The sequence below is a fragment of the Scomber scombrus genome, chromosome 23 (assembly GCF_963691925.1).
Source record: "Scomber scombrus chromosome 23, fScoSco1.1, whole genome shotgun sequence".
NCBI lineage: Eukaryota > Metazoa > Chordata > Actinopteri > Scombriformes > Scombridae > Scomber > Scomber scombrus.
Window position 1 is genome coordinate 13596652 of NC_084992.1, and position 19814 is coordinate 13616465.

General features: G+C 38.6%; 1 protein-coding gene across 1 annotated transcript in view; it reads right to left on the minus strand.

Annotated features, from left to right (window-relative positions):
- Positions 1 to 19814, minus strand: part of LOC134005861 (phospholipid-transporting ATPase ABCA1-like) — a 141998-nt gene that overhangs the window by 87720 nt on the left and 34464 nt on the right. Inside the window, 9 exon segments of the mRNA XM_062444881.1 lie at positions 401 to 540; positions 1275 to 1406; positions 2515 to 2686; positions 3035 to 3151; positions 3568 to 3772; positions 6519 to 6740; positions 10983 to 11205; positions 18526 to 18702; positions 19163 to 19368. Of these exon segments, the coding sequence (XP_062300865.1) occupies positions 401 to 540; positions 1275 to 1406; positions 2515 to 2686; positions 3035 to 3151; positions 3568 to 3772; positions 6519 to 6740; positions 10983 to 11205; positions 18526 to 18702; positions 19163 to 19368 (1594 nt within the window).

The window sequence follows — 19814 nt, forward strand, 5'->3', positions numbered from 1 at the left end:
CGATGTAGTGCTAATGTAGTGGAAATGTCAGCATAGATCAACCTTGAAAGTCATATTTCAGTGATTTTGCTCACAAGCAATCCGTGACTGGGGACAATTTATCAAGTAGGACTTGTTCATGCCCCCCCAGACAATGAATTACAACCTGTGACACTCAGGTATAGTGCATGCGTACATCTACACAGCCACATGCACATGCGCTCGCAGAGGAAAGGTGTACCAGGGCTGTTTTATCCTGAATAGAGGTGATAATCCACAGATGATATCCCTTCTCAGGGGAAATGAAGGCACAGATATATACACATCAAAAATAACTTTTACATATCTGCATGATTTCAACCAGACATTCTGAGACACGAACATCACAAACATGTCAAATTACACACTCATAAAGACACACCTGACAGGTTCTTAGCAAGTTCCTTGCGCTTATGTGGTAAACCAACATCCTTAATCATCTGGTCCATTTCGATTTTCACTTCGTCACGGGTGCATCCTTTCAGCCTGGCGTAGAAGTAGATGTGCTCCTCCACAGTCAGCCTGGTGGAAAATGTGAATGTAAAAATAATATCATAACGCCCATTTGATTGACATGTAAGGGGGGCATGAGTGACCAAAGAGGGTATTGCACGCAGCTTCATCAAATACAGTGTCACATTAATGCATATTGAAATACAACTGAGCTGCATTCTAATTGTACTTATTGAACAAAACTACAAAAGGTCTTTAATTCCACGAAAATGCCTTCTCTGCTTTACAGGTGAGAAGATAATATGTTCTAACGTCTACCTCTATGTTTGCATGAATTTTTTAACCCTACTTACTGTAGATGCTTTGACTGTCTGGGATTAATATTAATGAAAGTAATTTGCAGGTGCTCAGCCATAATTATGATGTAGGACTTGTGTCGAGTTGCAGGTAATCAGTTTGTGGAGAGAGAGAAATAGAGGGGACTCTAAAGGTGAAATAAAAAAATGGAATAATAGCTGGGACTGATGCTATTAGGAGCAATTTAGCAGATGGAGTGAACAAAGTTAATTTTATTTTTTTTTAACAGAAAACTGGAAAAGGGATAATGATGTGCTGATGTGAAACATAAGCCAGACACTGAGCCCTCATTATGCATATGATTAAATTGTGGTGTAATGAGCTTTTTCTTTTTTTTTTGTTCTTCTTCTCTTTAATTTTTTAAATACACCAAAGGCAAAACATCATTTTGCCAATGGCCACTTGTGAACATGGATGGATGAATATCTGTTCATCAATTCACTCACTCATTGAATAAGACATTGTGCTGTGGGCACATTCCCAAGTACTTCCGAATGCTGTCCATGTCGGTGTGGATGTCAAGTCCGTTGATGAGGGCGGTTCCAGATGTGGGCGGGAAGAGTCCTGTTAGAATTGACCTGCAGAGACAAGCAGAATATAAGAAATACTCAATTACCATCATGATAACATAACTCAGATTCATTCTGTCTGTAATTTTTTTCATAAATCATCACTTAAATTGTAAAGCTGCTAAAGAGGCTCTAAGTTCTTGTAACTTAGAAGCAGCTGGATGAAAATAACATTGAATTAGATTTATTCCCTGTTCCACTTAAACATATTTGTCAATTAGACATTATTTTCTGCTTTATCTACATGCTCTAATTCAGATTTCACAAGGTAGGGAAACATTTTTCCGTGACAAATGAAAAATGGAACCAATACAGTACTGCTGCATCACAGGATTTGGAGCACTGATGGTCCACATAATTTCCATTAACTTGTAGTCAGTCTCACGTCATGAATTATTTATGAATTACTTAGCAGACTGGGCAGAAAAATACCAAATGTCAAACAAAAGACCACAAAACTGTGTGAGAAAAAAAAAATTATGGCAAAACAAACACTTACATTAAACGCTAGCATTAAATATTAAATGTTTTAGTTAAAGTAATTGGCATAAGTGACAAAATGTCTGCATATCCCCAAAAAAGCTATGAGGTTTTTTTTTAAGGCTTGTGCAGAAACTCAACCGTAACACTGAATCTCACAGTTAGATATATATTTTGCTTTGGACATGTATCCAAACAGAGCTCCAGTGTGTGACAGAGTCCTTCCTCTGTCCTTTCTGTTATTGTGCTCTGTTATGTTTCGTTACAGTTGCTCAGAGCGGATGTCTTCCCTTCAGCCCTTAGTCTTGCATCACTTGCTCTCTCTCTCTATCTTTCTCTCTCATCCTTTCTGGGCCAGTGGGTTTCATTTATTTCCTGTCATCCTAACCCGTCCAACCTTTCCACTATTTTTTAAACAGCAATTAGAGAGCTCCCACTATCAACACAACAGCTGACTGTGTGTGATAAATGCCCTCTCAAAAAAAAAAAAAGTCACTCTTTGAAAGCAGTGACCACTGAATGAATGTAGGTACAGTTCAGTCTGCATTGTGTACAAGTTAGATTAGTTGCATCCTGTGAAATTACATGAATATTCAGCCAAGTGGCAAAGCATGGCAAAATAGATAATGCAACTTGCATTGTGGTTGTTTTTCCAGCTCCGTTATGGCCAAGAAAAGATGTGATCTGATTCTCATAGAAGTCAACACTCAGGCCGTCCACAGCAAGTTTCTTCCCAGTCTTGTAGATTTTGACAAGATTGCGGATCGATACCCCGGCTTTCACATTGGGTGGCGTCTTCTCCAGATATTCTTAAGAAACACATGCATACATACATAAATACTGATTTGGCCTTTTAAAAACACTAGAAGACAAAAATAACCAACCTCACTATCCCAAATGTTAATTAGAATTTGTGTTTTTAGCTCCTGACTTGAAACTCACCCATTTTTTCCCCTCAAAGCGCCAAGCTCTATTATCACCTTTTCTGACAAGTAAGGTGCTAATGTTTGTTTGCGACCCATCCCAATTAACTTACACATCTTATTAGAAATATGTTCACTTCTAGTACACGTCCGGGCTGTCGAGAATACATAATAACTGGATGTGTTACACACTGCTTACACACAGCGGGTGATGAAATGACTTGTTAATTTTACCATTATGTGCACTGGAGTCCTTCAGCAAACCTGGGTCAACGTCAGTCACTGAGGCGGTCCCACACCAATAAGACGCAGTGAAAGGGAAGTACCACGGCTTAGGGATTCCATATTGGCCTGGGATCAAGCGTGGAGAACATTATTCACATTTTAATAATGGCTTGGCTTGAGGGAATATGATACTTTACAGTGTATGTTTCCTCTAGACATCCTGGCACAAATCATGTCTTCTTTTAATTAGAGTCGATGAGAAAGACATTAAGACTATCCTGTTAGGACAGCTGCATTAACTATTGATTTAAGTTGCACCAGGTGAATAAGTCTCATTCAAGATGAGCAAAGTTGAACACTTTTTTAAAAAGTAAGGTAAAAGCAATGTAAATTTTGACCTAATGATGCCTCTAAATGAAGAGATCAGGGGGTCATCAGAACAAAAATGATTTAACCTCTGAAGATCATGTATGCCTGTGCAATATTTCATATCAATCCATCCAATAGTTGTCAAGATTGAAACGTATTTCAAAATGGAATACCTGGAAAGACGTTTTCAATGTACCAGGTGAGAATCCAGTAGAACACAGCATCAAACAGCATCATGATGATGGACACAATGAAGGTGTAGCGCTCCCCCTCTTCTGGACTCTTGCCGATGTTGGACCACTGAATACCGATGCCTTGCTCCTCGTACTTGGCAAAGTTCTCACAGCCGTAGCCGAAAGCCACGCATGACAATAAACTCTGAGAATGAAAGACGCGCAAGTAAAACATCCGCAGTTAAAATCGACAAAGTCATGTTTTATGAAACTTCTGGCTTTGCAGTCGCCCTTGATTAAGTCAGCTGTTGTCTTTAAATGTGAGATCTTTACTGTCTGTGGCCAAAGTCACACCTATAACTGGTTGATAAACTATTGCAACAGACAGAGGAAAAACATCAACACAACCTTGAGCTTATTTGCTGTGTGTCGCCTTTGTAAACATTTCTAAAGGACTAAGAAATATAGACAGAAAACAAATTTCTCTGGAAAAGTTAAAAGAATCGTACATGCGTGTCCTGCAAAGTATGATTTGTTGGATCTTTCCTACAGTAGGAAATTGCAAATGATGCTTTGCCCACGAGACATCCTCTGCCATGGCCTATCACTCTGCATTGCCATGTTGCCTGCCAGCTGTTTTATCATGCCTCATTTGCTCACAGCATTTTAACTCCAGCAGCATTTTCCTGGAGCTTCAGAGACGAACCATCATGGATGCCGTCTACTCGATATTATATTATTACATAGAGAATCTGAAAAGCTGTGCAGTGACTAGCCTCTCTCTTGTCTGGCTACTAACACTCCCGGCAACTTCCTGTTTTGTCCTCCACTGCCCATCTACTGCCAAGCAATCAGCAGTCAGTCAGTAGATGAGGGGTGACAGCAGGGCTAGCGGCCACCCATCCTTGACCTCTGTATGAAAGGCTGACAAAACGACAGGAGCCACTCCTTTTGGATTTGAGAAAAGGGCATGAGTTGGGAGGCAGACAAAAACAAGCCTCCTCTACTGAACACATGTCAGCACTGCTATTTCAAACCCCTATTCAGCTGGCTGCAGACAAAGAGCATTGTTAAGAGGAAGAGTAATCAGAGTTCCTGCACTTTCCCTTTCCTGCATGTCATTTTCTGAGACATTGTCAGGAAGGAATAACAGAAAGAGATCACAACTGAGACAAATCTGAAGAAGTTGTCTTTAAAAATTGTGCTACACAGTTCTCCCGAGTTTCTCTAAGTTTTGTAAGTCTCTCATAAGAAAACTGATTTTGAAAAACAAAGATGAGACCAACAGCATATGTGAAAATGTCAAAGGAGTCACATTACTGCAAAAAGGTACGAACAAAAGCTCAGTATAAGTCATATATGTAAATCAGCTGCCAGATGCTGCAATTATTTAATTCCTGGAAAAGGGAAACGTGATAAGTTGAATTATTTTGTTAGAATTTTTTATTTTTTTTAAACTTTTTTTCCAGGACTGGGAGATAACCATGTCTAGTATTTTCAGGATATAAAAGAGCCCTGGACTCTCTCTTGTTTCCACTTCAGAAGTTATTGGAGAAAAACACATAAAGTACAGTAGAGTAGATAGGCAGCTGGATTGTGAATGTGCCCTGTCTTGCACTGGCCCTATGATACACTGCCTGTATCTCTCCTTTGGCATACAGCTGCAATCAAAGTCTGTTCATATAAATTTAGGTGATCTTTTTGAAATTTGGTTACGATTATAGACTTCATTATCAAGGACAATGTGGAGGAGAATTTGTATGTCTTGGCACGATGTAGTTTCATCTGAGCTGAGAGAGGGGAAAACCTCTGCACACACACACACATCTCTGATAAAGTGTAGGGAAGAACTGGATAGTGGTTTGGTCAGGGGAACATTGCTCATGCTAATTGGGCTGGAGGGCTATCCATCTAGCTGGAGCAGGGGGAAAAAATCTCAGTGCCAGGGGGAAAACCTAGCAATGGCACTTTGTGTAGAGATTAAATAAGGTTTGCAGTGCTTCATATGCAAAATGCCTGCCGAACCTGCATGCAGTCTGTGAAAGTTTCATAAAGGAGAAAAAATTACATAACGACTTACTCAAAGACAATTTGAGCTAGTAGCTTGTCGCTGCTTGTGGGCAGAAGTGAGTGAATGTCAGGTGCCAATGTAAGATATTAATGACTGCTATTTTTTTCCAATTTGATAAATAAGAAACATGAGGCTGTTACCACCCATACCTGATACCAAATTGACAAACAAGAAAAAATAGCCTGATTGAAATTCTGGGAGGATGCACTCGCACGCACGACAATGAAGATTCAAGATTTTGTGTGTCTTTGTCTGCCGAAAGGACGGCTGGAGGACAAATGATAGCAGCACTGCCATAAAGGTCACGCAGAAAGGCTACACTGAAAGTTGAGCAATGGTGTACTATTTATCTTTATCCCTCAGAGGATAGGAGAAAATCCCCGATTTCCTCTGTGCGTCTGTCTAGTCTCTTCTTTTATGTAAATGTTTCATGCTTCTGCCACTTGAGTATGTCCTGTTTTAAACAAAATTCTTCAGGTTATTGCCAAAAAAATGTGAGAAAAAATTAAAACAACACAATGCACAGATAGTAAATGTTTAACACAATTCCTATATGCTAATGTCTTTGATTTAAACTGAACCGAAACCTCAATTTATCTTGGAGACAGACACTTCACACTTCATTATCAGGAGACTTGTGCAGGCGATAACAACAAATCTCTTAGAGTTATCATTGGCACTGGGACTACATTTATTTCCTTTCATACTAAGCAGGGCCAATAAAATATGGCTTGAGCCTGTTTGGATTTAAAAAGAACAGGAAATGATTGTGATTGCCAATGTGGAGAAGAAAAAAAACCTCACAACGCAGTCAGCCTTTATGTAAGATAGCAGCCAGGAAATATATTAAAAACCATGTTGGAGCTAAAGACAGACTCACCACAGCAACCTTGGCCCCGAAACCCATGACGTCCCTCCAGGCGTAGCAAAGGATGTGCGGCAGGTAGAGGACAAAGTAGATGAGGCCACCGCACGCGGCCGCTAAGTTGGCCTTGGAGAAGAAGACGCTAATGAAGAAGCACTGAGTGATGGTGGACACGCAGAACACCAGCAGGAAGACAAAGATTACCGAGGGGTCGCTATATTGCAGGACTTTGCCGTACTGTGTCAAAAAGAAACAAATGAAAGGTGGGAGAAATTACAAAGAAATGTGAGAGAACAGCCAGGTTAATGTCAAAAAAGCCGGAAAAAAGCTCTGCCAGGATTATTGGAAACCCGGGAGATGCAAAAAAATGATTATAGCTGATTTTTACAACTCATAAGGCAGAGTAAAAGAGTTTACAAGGATAAAATATCTGGTGTAGCAACATTTATGATACATCTTTACATTTTTCCTGTTGACTCACATATTATGTAATATGAAAGTCATTAAAAATGTCACTCTTTTACTCTGCCAGTTTAAAGGAAGACCCTTCCCTAATTTTAGAGAGCTACACATGAATCCATCTATTGTCCCACATTACACCACGATGCCAATGTCTTCTAATTCAAAAAGGCACTATTGCAACTGCAAGGATAATGGTGCTATTGTAATGGATGCAATTCTGATTTAAAAACATTGTTACATTCAGCTGTATGAATGTTCATTATAGAAACTATTTTAAACTCTCAAGTACAACTATGTTCTTGAGAGTAGGTTTCAAGTAAAATGATCTCATCTCAGGTTTCACTTCTGATTAACATCTGGATTATTTTGAAGAAAGCTCTCATTAGTCTGTGATGCTTGATGGTAAAAAACCCTCCAAAAGTAGTGCTGGGTCCTCCTTGAATCATTGGTAAATTAATCTGAAATCACCTTGAGTATAATGGAAAGGAGAAGAGCGCTGATGGCCAGTGGCAGCACACTGGACACTGCCCAGCTCAGCCAATAGATGGCATTTCTCAGGCCCATGATCCTCACAGTCTCCTTAAGCCTTGCTTCTTTCTCAGCGACGATACCCTTAACGATCATGGCCACAGAATAGATCCAGGCTAAAGTCATGTATAAGGGAAGGGATGCTGCCAGAGACCGGAGGAACCTGAAGGATGGAGGAGCCAAACCAAACCAGACATTGACTCCATTTACACCTGTTATCAAAATGTAACCTGTATATCTATACTCTATGGGGATGACAACTGATCACAGCGTTGTATTTATAGCCAATATTATTAAGGGATCTCGTAATCTCCATTTGCTTTGCCAAAAAAGGGGGTTTTGGTAGGCTTGCTTGAGGTAGCAAAAAAAAAAGAAGCAGATTTAAGTAACCTTTAAACTTGTTGAGCAGATCTTTTTGTCTTAAATGCATCAACAGATTGGCCACTTTGGGGCAGCGGAAACAAGCTGTAAACACAAAACTGACATATCACCTTTTGAGTTCAGAAGGTTTCAGCAAATAGTGGCTTGTTTACACATGGAGCAAATGTGAAGCAAAAGAAGCATTCATATGGAGTCATGTTTCTGGCCATCTGTCAAGTCCAGTAATTACTTTCCTTCTATCTATCTACCTTTTCTTTTGTTGGTTGTTGTTGCTGTTTCCATAACTCTTAAGGAAAACATCTGGCTGCTAAAGGCTTCGCTATATTCAGCTAGAAGCTAATTCCGTCCGTCTGTTGTTTGGTGTTGAGCAGGGAGTGCACAGAGTGTTTATTAAAGCTTTTTTTTTTTTTTATGAAAATAACTGCCCACTGTTGGAAGCAAACCTGATAAGGGTGGTGAAAGTGAACCACAACATCCAGTGTGAAGTTGAAGGCTGTAAAATCAAAGAAATGAGCTGAAAGACGCTCCATAGAGATGAGGGGAACTGCAGAGTCCAGTGATAATTCTCTGTGGGTTCATCGCTATGAGCAACCCCTTTCACATACCATCCACTGTTGTAAAAATATTGATTATAGCACCTTTAAGACTGTGGTCATATTGCACAGACTGGATTTCACTGTGCATTCATGACTTATTTAAGCATTGTAAAATTGTAATGCTGTAGTTGTTCAAGGTGGAAATTATTGAAATGGCATAAAGTACAGTATTTGCATCTGCAATGCACTGGAGTACTATAATAAACAAAGAATGGAAAAGTACTGAACATCAAAATAATACTATACTATTATTGAATAAACATACTTATTTACCTTTCACCACTGCCCGCTTGTGGTGCTGTATAACAATAATGTCTCAGTTGATTTATTTTTTAGTCCTTGATGATTGATGAGATGTCATAAGCTGTCTTTCAACTGTGAAGGTGTTTTCTAACATTTGCATACTTTTCTGACAGCGTGTGTTGTTCCGGTCAAATTAATCAATTTTAATGACAAAAGTGACAGAAACATTTGAAGGGTGACACCATGTCACCCTGTTTGTGGGAGGAAATACAGTATGCATTGATCCTCACTGATCAGTGTTCCTTTTTCGTAAAGAAAATACATAAACACCTTGATTCAGCTGGTGGAGGACTGGAGCCAAGTGTGGGCGCAGTATATATATATAACTCTCTTGCTGTCATCTAATAAATGCCTAACCTCCTCCATAATGGAAGGGAAAACAAGTATAAAATGACAGAGGACTCAGGTGCAGATGACAAAACTGGTTGGTGTCACACCTAATCCAGATACAGCCGTATAATAATTAGCATTTGATTCGCTATTATTATTAATGTGCTGAAAATGGCTGTGAAATTATCATTTAAAATGGGCCTGTGATCTGAATACACATCGTGTTCGCAGTTGCTCCTCCAAGGCACTCAACTAACTCAATTTATTGTTATTAATGTTTACAAATTGTTGATGGCTTGCAAACACATTAGGCTGATGGGAAATTACATTTCACCCAGCTGTTCAAATATCACTTTTTATTTACCAGCCGCATTTCCCAATTAAACTGCAAAAATTGATTAGGTTGATCTAAAACAGCCATTCTTTTTTATTTCATTAACAGAACAAGGAGTCACTGAAGGCTGCACTCTATCTTAAGGAGACCAATAATAATGTTGCTACATCGTATGTCACGGGTCTCCTTTTTTGTGATAACTGCGCTTTGTGCATCTTTTCTAAATCGATGGTAAAGCAAAGCGTCAACCCGACAGATAAGCAAGGCCATTATAGCCCACTAAATCATTGATTCACCAGAGCAATCAATATAAAAACAACAAAAACACACTCTCACTACCTAAACTATAATGTCAGTCCAGAAAAATGATAATATACAAACTGCACATAACCACTACTATGCACAGTATGTACATTTTCTTCAGCCTCCTCTCTGGGAATAACACCAATTCCAGTGATAGATGATGTTAGGCCCATGAGATGATTTTACTTGCGTTGTACATCATGAGCGCCACAATGCGGAGGTAGGATTTGGTTGTCTTACTGTAGGTATTGCTCTTTTCTACTGTTCTCACCTTTGTACATCATGCATGCCTGCAGTGGCTTGTGAAATATCACACAGATATAGTAAATGTAAATGCGGTGCAATTATTAAAATGCAACACTGTGCTTTCACCAGTATTCCCTTGTTTAAATGTTTACTATTAATCTTATTTGTTCCATGTCAGTGGATCTTTTTTCACACTTCTTTCTTACAATTCAAACAATTTAAATAAAAAAATAAAAAAAGTAAACAGGATGGCAAAAGGTGGACTCTAGGACCCCTCTCTGAATTTGTGGTCTCCTACTCCTCCCACTTATGGTTATTACACTGCAAATGAGATTTGACGTATGGTGAAATAGTGCACAGCGTACCACTGGCCGAAGATGATTAATTTTCCTTGCAATCACGGAATTCCACAGAACCAAACATTCATTGCTCAAATTGCATAACAGAAGCCTTCTTTACATATGGAGAACAGAGGAAGAGGTGATGCAATTACAGGAAATAAAGGGCAAATACAACTGGCATGATTTTTAATTTGACTAAATTGCAGTTTTAGTTGCATGCTCAATTAATTAGCCTGAGAAAGCTGATTTGAAGAAGCACGGATAATGATTTTGATTCTGTGCTCATTAATTGGTTATTATTAACAAGGGCAGGAACACCAAAACACAAAGCATGAAAAATGATTTGACCTGAATGACCTGAATTAGGGCATCCGAGTGGTTGCATTTATATGGTTCTGCTGCATTTGATGGATTTTACTGTGTTCTTTGCTATGTGTATTTTGTGGGTTTTTTATGTTAAGAGATAGCCAGAATTATCTCTTACATGAAAGTGACTCAAGACACAGCCATCTCCTAAACAAATGAGAGCATGTTTGGCCAAAAAGTTCAGTTTATATGAATATTACCATTTGTTGGATGGATAAAAAACAATAAACATAACATTCATATCATTTGCTTTGTGTTTTGATACTTTGCATGCTTCTTTTCCACTGACCTTAACCATGATACTCATGAGGAAACAGGGAACTGTGAGCAGAACAATGTTCTCTATGAACCTTGAAGACCAAAGGGCACCGTTTTGAATGCCAGCAGCACGCAGCACTTCCTTGAGCCGCAGCTCCTTCTCGTACACCAGGCCTTTGATGGTCATACACACAGTGTACATGAAGGCCAGAACCAGGAACATGGGAAGGATGCCTCCAATACTCTGGATGAAACTAGTCATAGAGGGAAGCAATCAAAAAAGGTCAGGATTGCACATTGACAAAGGGAGTGTAGATTGAGAGAAAAGCCTTTGATAAGGACACTGCCTGCTGGGTACTAGTGAGTTTTTAATATGCTGTTCATTCCCCGCGTGTGTAGGATACTCTGAGACACTCATATTTTCAGAAATGCTTGCTTTGAAATGAACTGTGCCTGATTAACATCTATAACTGATTAAAATGTTGCATTGCAGTAGTGAATAAAGATGACTGTGGAAGCAAAGAAGCAGCATCCATGTTTTTTTGTTTTGGGGTTTTTTTTGCTGTGATTTTTCCTATTTGGCCCAAAACCTGACCTGTTTTTTTTGGGGGGGGGTTTGAAAACAATGAATCAATAGTTATTTTTAAGCAGAAATGTTAAACATTCAGTGTGAGGATTTTCCACTTCCCTTATATCTTATGTGCTAAAGTAAACTTAATATCTTTGAGTAGTAGTTTTACAGTTAATCATATGAACTTAAATAGGCAATTTTCTGACATCACCATAGGCTTTGGAAGGATTTGATGGGTGTTTTTCACTATTTTCTTACATTTTTATAAAACTCATATGATTGAGACATGAGGACTTACAGTAATAATAAAAGAGAATTATTATTATCAATCATACATTCTGCCTTTTTGCAATCTTAACTTGTAAAGTCAAAGGAAGTTGAAACTATTTTGCAGATACTGAAAATGTTACCATCATGGCGGCCAGTCACACAGTTGTATTTGTGGAGTCAAAGCCACTTAGGCAATTTCATTTTTACACTGAGCTAACCTTCATAAACTTGCACCCAGTGCCAAGGATGATGTATGATTTGATGCAGTTACAACACAATAAGGCGATATTAAACTGGCTTCATAATGCCACCAAAATGCCATGTCAATATCCTTTCCTCTGCCAACATAACAAAGTGCTTTCTCTGCTTTATTAGACAGTGAAGGAGAGATATCAAATAGATTTTGACAAAGTATAGATTTCACATATCACTTATGCTGGCGTTGCACACACACTGAGAGGATATAAAGTAAGCAAGGCAGTGCTCGGCGCTGATGTATAGATGGAGCACTGAGAGAAGAATACGTGTTGTCAGAACGTTGCTCTTCTTTCAAGCAATTTAACATAAACAATTCATCAAAATACGTTTCAATTTGAATGAAATTAATTTGTCCTGTTACATTCTGGATTCAAGTTATTTTTAAAAGCCCCCTTTTGAATTCATGCCAACTCACAACGGCTCACTCAAACGTCTACTTTCCTTAATTGCTAGTTAGTCCAAGATAAGTGTGTTTTTTTTCAGAGGGTGATTTCGAATTAGTAATTTGTTTTTTTCCTCATATTTTCATTTATTTTCAAAGAGCTGTAAATTACTGGACGATTATTGTCTTTTATAAAGTATTTACTTGCCCTCTTTCTATTATCTTACTGCGGCAGCTTTCATTTTGGTTGCCAGGCGCCGAGCAAAACAACATCTATACAAGAACGTACTCTTTTTTATTGTTTTGTTTTTTGTTTCAGTCTATGCAAAACATTTAGTTATAGACAGTTTTGTCATTAAATCAACAGAAGATGGAAGTATTGGACGGGCTCGCAAACATAACATGGAGATTAAGTTAGTTCCACTGAGGTTCAGAAGAAGTTTAGTTATATGAGTAGTTGAATGAGAGAGAGAGAGAGAGAGAGAGAGAGAGAGAGAGAGAGAGAGAGAGAGAGAGAGAGAGAGAGAGAGAGAGAGAGGAGAGAGAGAGAGAGAGAGAGAGTCTTGTTTTTGAGGACACTTCCCCTGCCCTCGTGGGATGGATCATTTTCAAAGGAGGCCTTGAAAGCCGCAAGAAAGGATCCGCTGACGCTGAGTTTCGAAAAGGTTCAGACTAAAACCGAAATCCCTTACAAGTTTACATAAATAACATTTCCTCTTTGGAACTGGGAATTAAAACTTTAACACCAAATTGATGCGATTCAACAAATAAAGCTATCTGATACATTACCTTTTATTTTTTATTTTTTATAAGGAGGTAAGCAGCAGCAAGTAGCAACTGCATCAGGTTGAATACTAATTCTGGCATTATCTGCTCCTGACTCTAGCCTAACATCTCTGTAACAGCTGACAGCCTGTGTGAGTTAACTCCTTCTGTGACTTCCAGCACTGGAGGGGGAGAGATCAGTCATGCACACCGTGTCTGACACTGACAACCTTGCAACCAGATATTCTTGAATTATACATTCGCTGATCGATCAAAGGTGCTTAAGTAATAGAACTGCAGGCGGGTCTGTGTTACAGGGCTCCGGTTACATTGGCAGCCTGACCTAAATTTAGGGAAGCTAGGGGACTGATTTCCCAATAAATCGAGAGAGAGTAGAGCACCGGCTCCCCAGAGGTTGGCGTACTATGCTTTAAAAAAGCTCCCTGTCTTATTTTGAGCAAATATACCCTATACTTTAACTTGGCTGGCTGGAAATAAGCTATTCATTTTAGGGAACAGGCTTCATTATTCAGTGTGGATTATCTCATTGCTGGTACAAATTATTTCCAAAAAGAGAAATGCACACGCAGCTGCATTTATTTTCATTTCATTTTTTATCCAACAGCAAGATCACATCGACACAATGAACTATAATGATGCAAATGATGAAACACAGTTTTGAGAGACAGCTGGAATTAAAAGATGTTTACTTTGTGAATAATTCTATAAATAATAATAATTTAACTGGGCATTAAAACATTGAGACTAAATTCAATTTCAATTTAAAATGAAATTATTAAACCATCATTAAATGTTACTTGTTGAAGTCATTGCATAGATTGTATATCTGGTATTTAATATGCCCTAATAATATACACAATTTATAGCATTTTATAGAAAATGTTGAGCCAATTTTTCAATTTGGCATGAAATAAATAATCTTTTAGAAGTGGTTAAAAATATTTGGTGTCCTTTACATTATTATTGCACCTTCACTTGTTCTTTCTTTATACAATGACACACAGCTCTGGCAGAACATCAGGGCTGCTACAGTGTGTGAGCTTGCTTTGCATCTAAGACACAATGTGTCCATGTTTAGCACAGTTTTGGTTTTTTGTTTCTTAGGTTCTTTTGTTGAATGAACACGCTGTTCTTTGTGGAGGACTGTCAGCAAACCCTTTTGAAAGCTCAAATTTAATTTAACCAAGTGCTGCTGGATAAATGCTTTAAATATAAGAGATTAAAGAAAAGAACAGACTTGTGCTTTTTTAGTTCATACTGATAAAAGTAAATGTCATTTCTACAGGTTTTTGAAAGCTGTTTAAACTAATATTCCCTGGAAATTACACAGAAAATCACACTGAGAGAAGGAATTGAATTTGATCTAAAGGTTTTCTTGAAGTTTTTCATAGGAACCACTGTGCAGGTTAGTTCAGGCTAATGTTAAAAGGGTGACATTTATTTGCTTGTGGCTGATGTTGCAGATGCTTCAGCCATCAAACCCTCTGTTGCACACGCTTTATGTCGTGTTCAAAACACATTTTAAAAATGGCATGACGATTCTCCACAGCTTGTGTACCCTTCTTAATTTAATGCAGTATCAGCAGTATCAGCCTCAGTAACGTTTGATGGAAAGGCAATTAAATCTCTGAACATCTTAATCCAAACGAAACAATGGTCTGAAGTTATATCTTGCTTGCAAAACTGTTCAAACTAGTTCTATATGTATTAGCACAGGAACTTTAAGTGCCTGAACAATATGAATACTACAGCATCCGCCATTGGGCCTCCATCTGATGCTTGAAAAGTATCACACAGGACCACATTAATGCACAGCTTTTACTGCACACTCAGCTCTGGCACTAATCACCATGTTGATTTACTACTCAACCATTCCTTCATTTGAAAAGAATAAGATATCATTTGAGTAGTCTTAGTAGGATATATCAATATATAGCCTATACTGTATGTGTCTTTGCTCCCAACTATTTTGTTTTGTTAGCTGGTTGACTTCGTTTAAAAAAGTCATGAATTTTAATCAAAAGCCCTTTTTGGAAGTGGCTACAAAATGGTCTTTCAGTCAGTAGGGAGTCATGCAGGGAGTATTTTCTGATCAAATTAATACAGTGTGTCACTTGACTTTTAATCACTGCATGAAACAAAACAGCTGATTTTCACTTGTTATGAGCTTCAGATGTGCCAAATATGCTCTACAAGCTCAATCGCTCTCAGTACTAAATAGATGTAGTATGTTAATCGGGTTAATTAGCTCATATAGATGGACAACAGCATATCCATCTGACATCATTGTAATCATGTCCACTACAGGCCTCTGTTATGTATTGGTGAAAGCAGCCTTAGATGCTTCAAGCCCATGTGAATGTGAAAGACCTATTGATAGGGGAGCCCAGCCCCGGGATTCAAACAAGAGATGCCTCTGATTCCAGAGCGTGAGATGGTGCAGGGCCGCTGATAAAGGACCAGTTTATGTGCTATCGGGACCCTGCGGGGGGTCGAGATTTATCCCACACCGTCATCTCGGGCGCTGCGAACAATGTGAATATGAAGAGAGCAGGGGGGAGCTAATACAGTTTGGTTATCTCAAGTTCAGAATGGCAACAGGGTCAGCTGTGGTAGAAGTGGCCCAGATTGCTGATAGGTCTCTGTGTGTGTTATAGCTAAAAAAAAAACTGTGAGGAGGATCTGAGGACCATGAAACGGAAATTATTCCTACAGGTCTGATGTTGCAAGTGTTGGGGTCAGTGCAGATAATACTGCCTTGTTAGTTAACATTCATCAGTGGAGTTTATCAAAGGAGTATAATTATTGTTTTTGTGAGTTTAAAAGGGATTGATAAAGGATAAAAATGTATGATGATAAGGCCTTCTCAAATAAACTAATAGTCTAGTTAACCCTTTCATAAGCTTCTATCAAAATAAGTGTACATGATATAATCAAACCTAAAAAGAAGGGTAAACTGAATTAAAGGCCTGCGGCTTATATGCAATTTCCCACAATGAATAACATGTTTGTTTTAGGCTAAAACCTCAAAACATACTGTATATTTTGCATGTGATACTGCTACTACAACCACAGACAGTTTCTACATGGCTGACAATATTGTTCATCCTTTGATTTTGTATACATGTACATTATTTATTCAATATAAATAAGGTGGAGAACATCTTTAAATATTTAATATCACATCTGAAAGTATCTAAATGCTGAAGTTTTTTGAAATTACATTTTAAAGTCAGATTAGACCTTTTCTCTAAAGTGAAAAATAGTTACAGCAGACCACAAACATGTTCATCTGAATGCACAATGTTCTGTCCTTCCCTGTGGCTGGAGACACTACACAGCTCAGGATGAAAATAATTACTGCCAAGGTTCTTCCCCATCACGCCTCTGTGTGTTTTAGTGCATCTTCCTTTTGTGCAATTTCACTCTCAATTATTTATGAATGAAATAGCAGTTTTCAAGTGTTAATAATTTATGGAAAGGCCCAAATGGCTACGCAGGCGAAAGAGTAAATGGTGGAGGGACTGAGGGTATTGCATTGCTTTATGGCTCCCATTTATCGTCTGTAATTATTAATCCTTTGTTTAAGAAAGGCCGATATTGGCAAATAAGATGTACCAGGACTGTCTAATTTCATGTTATTATCACAGCAATGAGTTGTAAAATGAAGGCGCAAACAAATTGGCTGTTTGTTTTTTTTAATTTGTGCTTGAATGCGAGGGAGCGTTCCACCTCTGAGGGACACAGTGGTATTTTCGTTGGTGTACCCGGAAAAACAGGATTAGCAAGCAAATGCACACACTTAGAAAAAAAAAGTTAATTACAGGAATATCAGTCATATCATCCATTTATAGTTCTTCTTCTGATGCAAAGAGGATGATTTCAGTTGATTCAAAATCCAGCATTCCTGTTTTGATGAATATCTCCACTGGGCATAGGATTTAGTTCAACATCCTTCCAATTAGTACATCTGAAACTATCCTATTGCATGGCATGCCAAACCAACTGCACCCACTTAGCCAATTAAAAGAGATAAGACGTGTTTTTTAAACCAGGTTTACTAAATCAACCACTGAATAAATTGCAACACTGTGAAGCTGCATTTAATCTGGAAACCACAATGTGAATATAAATCTGGAAGAAGTCAGCACTTAATTGAGAAAATGATTCAAATCCCAGATGATGAACACCAAATCAATGAATAAAGCTATAATTTTGAATGTTTTTTTCTTAACTCTGGTAAAGGTCATTATTATTACAAACATGTCTTTTAGCAACAGCATCCTTACAGATATAAGGAGCCTAAATGCATGTTCAATATGAAGTCATCATTTCCATGCTTCTTTTTGTGTCAGCTTCTTTAAATATGTTTATCCAAACACCCCCCTGAAGGTTGTTTCACTGTAAATTCATGTTGCATATGTTTTAAAATTAGATCCCTAATCTGAGGAACTGCGTTTTCCCGCTGGATGCGACTATTTTGTGTCTACTGAAAGGGGTGTATTGTGTTGTTGGACTTAATTCTCCCTGGTAATTATCTTCTCTCTTGATGGCATCACTGGGTTTTTACTTTATTAATGGAGATCATAATGTTGTGTGGATTGGAGTAATTTCCCAGGCTCTGAGGAAATCTTGGCTGTGGAAGATTCAGAGTGATACCACATTGTTTCTGTCCCTAGGTGAATGATACAAGATGAAACATGATAGAAGCCTGTGGACACGTACACAAAGATCGAGTGCTGCTATCAATCTTTGCAAATGACTGAGCTACGTGAGACGGGGGGGTAGGTACGCTCACTTTGTTGAGAATCAAATATCTCAGAAATACAAGGAAGGAAGGGACTCATGGTGGCTGCTTCAATAATTCAGCATCCATCAACTATTCAGGAATTTCCTGTGGTTTGTATAAAATCAATAGTTTTACTGCCTTCATTCATTCTGTGGTCCCTTTCTGACCCTCAACTCATGATTAAATGTATCCAGAAGGATGTCACATTTTTATTATTGACTTTTCACACAGACAGTATTAGAGGAGTTGCCTTAGTCCCCACATCTATGATTAGCGATAGCATAAAGCAGAGCAGAGGAGCAACGCGGATATAAAGGAAAGGAAAGACAAATAAGAGAAAGCATCTTAAAGTTTCCACAGGGAAATCTGGAGCTCCTAAGTGACAGATAAGACCATAACTCAACTTATGTGGTGGCAGTGAGTGGCAACTCCCCTGAGTGAGCAGAATTTTATTGATGTAATACCTCCTTCCTCTTTTTCTAATCACAAGGCTGACAAATAAAAGCTTTTGTACTCACGCATCATCCACGAAGCAGGGGTATGGCATTTGCTGAGCAAAAACACCAAGCGTTTGGTTCTTTGACGTTTGTGTTCGTATAATGCCGTGGTCCATCATATCCTGCAGGTAGGCAAAGCCTCCCCATATATAGCGCAGGTCGTTAAAGGAATTGTCTCCGGCCCCAGGAGACCATGACCTTATTAAAAGCAGACACATCATGATCAGTCTTAGCAAAGGGCAACAAAACTAGAGCCAAAACGGTCAGAAATACTGTCAGAGTATCTTGACTGTTTTTAGAGGTTGTATTTTACCATAGTACACTTTAAAAGACAATAAAAAAGAGCTTTGCTTCGCATAAAGACATGAATCAGGTGGAAACAGTAAGCCCTGCTCTATCCAAAGGTAAAAAAAAAAAATCTGCCAACCTGCTCCTCAAGCTCACTAATTAACATGTTGTATCTCATTTGTTTAATTACTAACCATTATCTTTGGACAGAGCCAAGGTAGGACAGTGGAATCAATCTTCTTGTCTAACTCTCGGCAAGAAGATGAATTAGCACTATTCTCAAAATGACGAACTATTTCCTAAACAATACCTACGGACTGTGTTATGAAAGTATTTGTGTAAAGCAGAGTAGCTGAGCTGGGTTACATACCTGTCTTTCACTTTGTTGGTGCGTTCTACCTCATCGACGTCCATGCGGATTGTGTACTTGACATAAGGAGGGGGCTGGCTGGAGTCTGGCTGGAGGTTTTCAAAGATAATGCCGGCCCAGTACGTATCATTCTTCAGAAGTTCCAAGGCTTTGGTCACCAGATGGGTTTCATTGGCAGCTGCCTCAAACTTGTTCAGGTCTAAACACTGTCAGCAAAAATAAATATTACAAAAATGCCTTCGGGAAAATGATTCTACTTTTATATCAACTTAATCTTTTCACAGTAATTCATTCACTTTTTAAATGTAAATCTTAGAAGCCACAAAATTGGAAATGAAACAGAGGCAGGCATGAACTCACTGGCAGTATAGCAGATGGATATTTAGCAAAAAAGTATTACTAAGCTATTGACTAAACCATGCAGAGTGTAGTTTCCAAATTATCTGGAGCTGCCAGGGGGTGGGAAATGTTTTGGGCTTCAGCAGAGACAAGCAAATGAGATACAGCCTCACTAGCACTCCCTGTTCTGTAGCCTCGTCACTCTGTTTCATGAGACGATAATGAGCTACCCATCCTGGGAGGCAGTCACACCTGACAGCTGTCCACACGTCAGTGCTGCAATAGTTTTATCATTTCTCCCCCAGGATTCTCT